We start from the raw sequence: 7,439 nt of genomic DNA, 5'->3' as shown, positions 1-7,439 counted from the left end.
TCTATCCGTATGAGGGAACTTCCTCAGTAATATTGAATTGGTGATGTTACATCAATAGGACCATATCAAAAGTATAATAATAAATTGAACAGTTAGCTCTAGTCCAAATTCATATAATTAATAATCATTGTAGTAGCTAGTTTGTACAAATAGTCGTGTTATAATTTTCTCTAGCCCCAGAACTATATATGCTTCATAGCCGACAAGAACTCACGAATTATTGTGTTTTGTTTGGCTACAAAGCTGCTACCAGTTGCACACACATAATATTGTATTGATGTAGATCTCTATAGCTTGTTGGGTCATTTAGAGCATATATATTAGGTGGTTATGAGCGTAAACATATCTTGATGGTTATGAGCATAAACCTATCTTATTTCAAATGTGTGGGTATACATATGTGCACATATATGTTACGCGTAGATTGTGTGCATCCAAATAAAGTTTCTCTTTGAAGAATACACCGCTAGGTTGTTAGATTTTTCTTAACATAATTAATATCACTTCAAGTTTTCTTTGAAGTAAAGAAATTCTAAAAAAAAACTTTAAAGAATCCTCTAAAATTTTCACAAACTTCTACGTTCTAAGCCTCTAGTAGGTTAAGCTACAACTAATAAACGATAAAAAAATAAGTGAAAAGGGTCAAAGATAATTTATGGGTAAGCCTAATTTTGACTAGGATGAAAAATCCTAAAATCAAGTCCAAATTAATTTTTTCAGATTTAAATTTTAACTTCGTGGATGTTTGACATAGCTCCAGCCTCCAGATCCAATATTTCTTGAAGCTGTGTATTCCTAACTCCACAAATCCATCGAGCTGGATCTGTAATCATATGAATAATATTTTAAATTAATCATTTTATTTCTATTTTAAATGAAATATAAAATTTTAAACCACTGTAGAATTACACACAAGCAGTGCCAAGGGCCCAAGTGCCAACCCCTGGTGTGTACCGTGTAATTTCCTCATTTGCCTTTCAGTTTTTCCCTTTTTCCCTGTAGTACAGTATTTTCCGAACAGTTGAGAAGTAGTAGCAAAACGATAGAATATGGCGGCGACCTTCTCCGCCGCCGCCGCCGCCGCCGCAAGCCCCACCTACCTCCACCGCCCCCGAACCCTAGCCCCACCCGCCTCAACCCCTGCTCGCCTGAGCCCCAGCAGCAGCAGCAGGAGGCCGGCGACCCCCTCGCTGCTCTCCCTCCGGCGCACCCATGCCGCGCCGCCGCCGCTCCGTGCCGCCGCCGCTGACCCCAAGGTGAGATCTCCGCTCCGCCGTCCCTTTTGACCGCTTCTCATCCTCTCGCTGTTATCGGCTTCGAGGAGTGATGATTTAGTTCGTGGAGAATTTTTTTTTTCTTTTCGCCTCTCTTCGTCGATGAGGGGATAGGGAGCCCCGTTTTCGTGGTGGATTTTAAAAAAAAAAGGATATGTAGATTGTGCTCTCTTAATTCCTGGTTTTCTACTGTATGTTCGCAGTGATATAGCTCATTTTGTTTGTTAGTAAGAAGCTTGAATTAGAGCATTCGAGTGAGTAATGCTGGATTTTAGTGGGGAAAGGTAAACATTTTTGAGTTTTGGTGAGTGCTAAATACTTCTTTTTTTTTGTAAGCCAATGCAGCATGGTCTGAACCTAAAAACCATGCGGTGTTAGTTTTTGTTGGTTGGCTAAACTCGGGAAAACAAGAGCTAATTTTGGAATCTGCGTTGCTTTCTAAATCATCACATGAGTAATTGGACGACATGGCTAATGTTGCTATTTCTTGGCTAAATTGAGTTTTTGAACTATGGGTAGAGCACGGATTTTAGTTGTTAAGCATGACTATAAATCCATACTGTTGCAACTTGAACAATGAAATAACTAAAGGAATGCTCATACTACTATGAGCAAAGTGAATTGAGAGGAGGAACAGGGTAATTGATGATTGTTTGGGTGTTTTGTTTGAACTTATAGCTATGTATTTCATCGAGCGTGACTCATAATATTCTCAAAGAAAAAAAGAGTGTGGTTCATCAAGTTTCACTAAACTGAATAGCTTTATGCAGGTTGTTAATGGGGAAGATTTCCCCCCTATGAAGGACCTACTTCGTCTATACAAGAAAGCTTTTCTAGATGGAAATGATGAGGCTCTTGGTGGAATTGAGAGTGCTATCATTGCCATTGAGAAAGAAAGGAGTAACTCAGCTGCTCAGTATGAAAGTATTGCAACCGAAATTACTTCAGGGAAGGACAAGTTCCTCCGTATAAATGCTGATCTGGAGAATTTCCGGAAGCAGACTGAAAAGGAGCGTGCTAGGTTTACCTCAAATATACAGGTGGATGTTGTTCAGAGTCTATTGACTCTGGTTGATAGTTTTGAGAAGGTGAATCAAGAGATCACCCCGGAGACTGATAAAGAGCAGACGATTAGCACAAGCTATCAAGGCATATACAAGCAGTTAGTAGAGACATTGAGAAGCTTAGGTGTAGGAGTTGTGGAAACAGTTGGCAAGCCATTTGATCCTTCGGTAAGTAGTATAATTTATCCTTTATATCACCTTTTTTATGTACAGGTGGTCTAAACGGCTGATTCACAAGTTTGGGTATATGCCAGTACATCTTTTGCTCATATAAAAAGTTTGATTCGCGCACTTACATAGTTACAATATTTGCACATGTAAATACAAAGGCATTGTGCTGTTATTTCTGTGTTACATGCGCCATAGCAGGAGCTCATACCTTCTAATTTCTTATGTTAAGATTCATGAGGCTATCGCACGCGAGGAATCTCATCAGTTCAAGGCTGGGATTGTCTCGCATGAAGTCAAACGCGGGTTCCTTCTAAGGGAGAGGCTGCTAAGGCCTGCCACTGTGAAGGTCTCAACCGGCTCTGGCACCCAGGAGACGAGCTCCCCATCTACAGAGAAGCCTGTGGAGGATAGCAAAGAAGATGCCGCTGTCTGAATCTGCTGGAAACTGGAATCCTGGAAATCCAACCGACAAAATCAGGAAATCAGTAGCAAGTTATAGCTAGAGCACCATTCTTTGGGAGCTCATTTTTTTTACTGTCCATACCATGCGAAGGTTTTGTGTTCCAAATGGGTGTCTTTATGTGTACATTTTCATAGCGATTTCAAGCTACTATTTTTAAATGAATTTCTTTTCCCCTGTGCAATCAATGTGATTTTATTTCTCCCACGAAAATGAGTGGAGATTTGGACATGAACAGCTAGCGGCATTTGCTTGTGTTGCTCGGCCGCACCGTGGGCCCTAACATCATGTTGCATTGCACATCTCTTATGGCCTTATGGATAAATTCAGCGTAGAGCAGTCAGACAATATCACAACAGGGAGCAGATAATCAAACAATGTATTCTTATTTTCCTTTCCGAGGTGAAACAATGTATTTATATCTAGAGTTGTAGAGTAAATTGTATTCACGGTACATGAACTTGTCGAACTGTTTACACAAGAACAATCCTTTTTAGGATGAATGCTCTGTTGATATTGACCTGGAAGGATCAAAGGCTCCAGCTATATATGATGTGTAGTTAGACAGGACATTGGCCTGGATCATATGGCCACCATGGGTGCCTGTATGTGTGTTGTGTGTGTGTGTTTTTCTGATTATTGCAGTTACAGGGTTACAGAACTGTCACAGCACTGACAACAGCAATTTGGCGCCTGGTCAGAAGAACTTCTCGTAGTCCTGAGGTTGCTGGTCCCAAACCTCCATAAAACCTGTAACCATAAGAATTAAAAGAACTGCAAGTCAGTGTTGAGAGAAATGAGCTGTCATGGATTGGCTGCAATTTTCATATGCTCAATAGGTATTAAGATTATGAACCACTTCTGGTACTGATGCTTTTCCCAATGAAAATTACCATAGGCACCATAAATATCAGGAATTTTGCAAATCGGTTTGTCACACCAAAATTGTCTAAAGTGAATAATGCTACAAGGATTTGTCAGTTTATAGGTTTACGAATTAAAGCTTAGGCATGTCTTTCATAGCCTTTGAAATCAACATCCTTTCGCAACGAGCAAGTGAAGAAATACAACATCGAAAATCAACACGACAAAGACATAACGCACATTGTTGTAGAAAAACTGAAAAAGTGGTTAAGTAATATCAATTACCGATATCGCTAAGAGAACCATATATTGAATCATCCATGACAGTAATGCCCTGCAACAGGAGGAAAAAAAGTGTAAGGAATCTCTTACTCATGGAAAAAAAACAGTATTATGAACTTATGGTGACTATATGTGTCTACGCATGTCAAGCAAACATATGGTCACAAATCCTCAAATGTCACTACTGGTACTGGATAGTGGTGAATCTATTTTCCTATTATTAAGCCTCCACATGATGTATAACAATATCAGAAAACCTCACCTCTGAATCATTTAGGCTCATCCCATTGGGAAGATCTGTTTGCATTGGTTGGTAGCATGGTATATCAGCACCAAGATAATCTGAAATCGCAAAATTATATCCATCTTGGATACCAGGAAGAACATCTGTGGTCACAGCAGGGTTTGCCATGTTTTCCTCTCTAGCATACACAATTAAAGGTATGTAGTTAGCAGCCACAATGGATAAATAAATGAAGAGAAAATAAACAGAAATAAACTAATGCATAGGTTGGATGTGGAAATTAGATGGTTGTCGGTGCATTATGTACAAATACTGTTTTAGTCAGGCTAGCCATAAAGATGACAGAGAAATTTTATTAAGATCAGAGCGAAGAGTACAAAGATTGACAGCAAGTCTGCTGATTAGGCAGCAAGATCAGCTGCCACTCCTACAGAACATGAAAAGCAACAACAATAAGAAGACAGCAAAGGCCTAGACTCATTCTCCTTGTGCAGCGACTGGAAGAAGGCAGTCACCCCTGTATTTTTGTATTGCTGAGCGTCTGGGCCAGCTACCATTCATCGCTGGCTACACAAAACTGGTTGCCTAATAGTAACTAGTCTGGGACAAGCCTTTAAGGCTAGGTACTGTATCATCAAACCGTAATACCAAAAGAAAAAATTATACTCATATAAAAGCAGAATGACATAGCAAATAAGAGGGAGGTGGAAGGAACTCACTTTGCTTTTGAAGTATCACATGCACCAGCTTCAATTGGCGAGTCATCTTCAAGATCAATAACTTGAACCACCTTATTGTGCAATGGAATTTGGGCATGCATGTTGGTATCATCTGCACTGTTACCCGTATTTCTAAACTCTTGTTGCTGATTTTGTGGCTCCATTGAACATCCAGCAGTTGAGAATTGACCCAAACCAGGATCATTTCGTAATTCAGCAACCTCTGGACTACCAACTAGGTTTAGATCACATATTTTAAATGAACTTGACTGACCAAACTTGTCCTCTTCCTTCGCAACAACAGCTTCAGCTTTGATACTAGGTAATAATGCCACACCAGCTACTTTCTCTTTATCAGCTGAAGCAATCAAGTCTTCATCTTGTGGCGGTGTATCAACATTGTAAATCTGCATTCCTTCCTCAACTTGCTGCTGAACACCCACTTTAGGAGGTAACATATTCTCCTCCCTAGATTCGTGAACTGCATAATGTTGCTCAATGTTTTTCTGTCCTCTCAAATCATCAGTTCCAATCTGTGTTTCCTCTGTCTGGAATCTTACTGGCTCCACCATCTGATTGCAAGTAGTGCTTGTATCGGTATGTTCCAAGCAGGCAAGGCCATCTTTGTTGCCTTCCTGGGTATTAGTCAAGGAGCTGCCATGCCCTGTAACATCAGTGGCCATATGGGTTTCATCTTCAGAGGAAACCAGATCAATCTGTTCGGCAACAGCAACTTCCCTATGGGCTGGTGCTGCATTCCTGTGTGCAACTATTGATCGCCGCCTTGTCGGTACATTTGGATAACTGCAATAGCTCAGCAAATTATTACAATCATCACGCAAGTTATTCTTCACACCTGGTACCCTCTCATCAGAAGTCTTATCATCTTCAGCTTTCTCAGCTAAAGTCTCGTCATCTTCAATCTTCTCATTCAAAACACTACTATCGTCAGGCTTCTCATCTGAAACCTTGTCATCTGAGGGCACAGGCAAATATTTTGCCTTCGTCTGTTCCTCATCAATAACAATACAAGAAGCATTATTACTAGTGCTCTCACCATTAGTCATTTGCTCCACCACCTCTGAATTTGATGGATTACTCTCCTCATTAATCTTATTCAACTTATCAACGCCCTCCACTTCTTGTGGCGGATCGACATCCTTCCTGAAATTACTGCTAGAGCCCACCTTCGACCCAGTATCCTCCAGCTCCGACTCCCCCATGGCCTCCGTCTTAGACGCTGCCACCCCCGACATGCTACTCCCAGCATCATCAAATCTCCCACCACCTCGCCGCTCTCTCCTATAACCAGGAGGCCCGTCATCATCCTCATCATCGTAACTCCGGCTATCCGAATTCCCCCTACTCCTCCCCTTGTCCCTCCCCCAATCCGAATGCCTACTGTAAGCACCGAATTTCCTCTTCCCTCTACCATTGTAGCTACTACTACTGTCATCATTATTGTTCTCACCACCGCGGGTCCGCCGCGAGCGGGGGTTAGGATTACCATCATCATCATCATCCAACCGCCGCCGGCCATTCTGGGCACCATAGAACGCCAGGGTTCCCTGCGGCGGCGGAGGTGGCGGGGGCGGAGGCGGGAGCTGGACCCATCCCCCGCCGCCGACGCCGCGGCGCTGCAGGGAGGCCGGCGGCAGCACGCCCTTCGCCACCAGGTACTCCGCCGCCAGGCGGCCCGCCTCCATGAGCACCTCGTGCTTGTCCTGCGGCGGCGGCTGCTGCTGCGGCGGCGCGTAGAGCTGCTTGTAGCCGCGGCTGTACGCGCCGCCGCGCGCGAACGGCGGCATGCGGCTGCCGCCCTGGTGGTACTGCATCCCGCCGCCGCCGGATCGCGCGAGAAAGCAGAGATTCACACCTTCTTCCTTCTGCTCCCAATCCATCCATCCATCGCCAAGAACAGATGCGCCACGATCAGATCACGCAAACTATACTGGATGCGTAAGGGGGAAAAAAGAGAGAGAGAGAGCTCGAGACTTGTTCGTACCTAGGTCAGGTTGAGGACGCCGCCGCCGTCGCCGCCGCCGTCGCCGTCGCCGCCGGCAGCCGGGAGACGGACCATCGGAGGGGAGCGAGATCGAGTCCGAATCTGGGGATTCGCTATCCCGAGATCCCCGCTGCTTAGTTCGTTTCTGACGAAAAAAAGAGGACGAAATTTCGCGACGAATTCGTCAGATATTTTCCGTAGTTAACACTCAATGAAGATTTTTTTTTTTTCGTTTTTGGGTTTTGCGTGAACTAATCGATTTTTTTTTCTTTTTTGCTGCTCCTCAGCTCCTGGTCGTCGTCATCGCTGCGCTCAGGAGAAAAATGGAATGTACACGTGGGGCCGTAGATGCTGGG

At 43.5% G+C, this 7,439-nt stretch overlaps 2 protein-coding genes across 3 annotated transcripts; one reads left to right on the top strand and one right to left on the bottom strand.

Moving 5' to 3' along the window:
• The first annotated feature begins 1,019 nt into the window (after positions 1-1,019).
• Positions 1,020-3,153, top strand: LOC4335871 (uncharacterized). Its single transcript, XM_015779528.3, has 3 exons — positions 1,020-1,256; positions 2,045-2,506; positions 2,739-3,153. The coding sequence occupies exons 1-3, from the start codon at positions 1,050-1,052 to the stop codon at positions 2,940-2,942; spliced, it is 873 nt and encodes a 290-aa protein (XP_015635014.1). The 5' UTR covers positions 1,020-1,049; the 3' UTR covers positions 2,943-3,153.
• A 183-nt stretch (positions 3,154-3,336) lies between these two features.
• On the bottom strand, positions 3,337-7,257 carry LOC4335870 (uncharacterized protein At4g26450). 2 transcript variants are annotated; one of them, XM_015779525.3, is made up of 5 exons: positions 7,084-7,257; positions 5,079-6,964; positions 4,378-4,537; positions 4,119-4,167; positions 3,337-3,719 (listed from the first exon to the last, which is right to left on the bottom strand). In XM_015779525.3, exons 2-5 carry the CDS (start codon positions 6,911-6,913, stop codon positions 3,667-3,669), a joined length of 2,097 nt encoding a protein of 698 aa, XP_015635011.2. In that variant the 5' UTR covers positions 6,914-6,964; positions 7,084-7,257; the 3' UTR covers positions 3,337-3,666. The 2 variants fall into 2 exon arrangements, with proteins under 2 accessions (XP_015635011.2, XP_015635012.2); XM_015779526.3 differs by lacking the exons at positions 3,337-3,719; positions 4,119-4,167; positions 4,378-4,537 and adding an exon at positions 4,687-4,985.
• Between the last annotated feature and the right edge of the window lie 182 nt (positions 7,258-7,439).

The sequence above is a fragment of the Oryza sativa genome, chromosome 4 (assembly GCF_034140825.1).
Source record: "Oryza sativa Japonica Group chromosome 4, ASM3414082v1".
Lineage (NCBI taxonomy): Eukaryota > Viridiplantae > Streptophyta > Magnoliopsida > Poales > Poaceae > Oryza > Oryza sativa.
The sequence above is the reverse complement of the archived record's forward strand: the minus strand, read 5'-3'. Positions and strand labels throughout refer to the sequence as shown.

Bases quoted from the DNA above. Each gene is read 5' to 3' on its own strand.
- LOC4335871 (XM_015779528.3), top strand. From the start codon at position 1,050: ATGGCGGCGACCTTCTCCGCCGCCGCCGCCGCCGCCGCAAGCCCCACC. The intron at 1,257-2,044 runs GTGAGATCTCCG...AGCTTTATGCAG, and splicing joins CCGCCGCCGCTGACCCCAAG to GTTGTTAATGGGGAAGATTT. The intron at 2,507-2,738 runs GTAAGTAGTATA...TCTTATGTTAAG, and splicing joins GCAAGCCATTTGATCCTTCG to ATTCATGAGGCTATCGCACG.
- LOC4335870 (XM_015779525.3), bottom strand. From the start codon at position 6,913: ATGCAGTACCACCAGGGCGGCAGCCGCATGCCGCCGTTCGCGCGCGGC. The intron at 4,168-4,377 runs GTGAGGTTTTCT...CTCCTGTTGCAG, and splicing joins TGAGCCTAAATGATTCAGAG to GGCATTACTGTCATGGATGA. The intron at 3,720-4,118 runs GTAATTGATATT...TTATGGTTACAG, and splicing joins TGGTTCTCTTAGCGATATCG to GTTTTATGGAGGTTTGGGAC.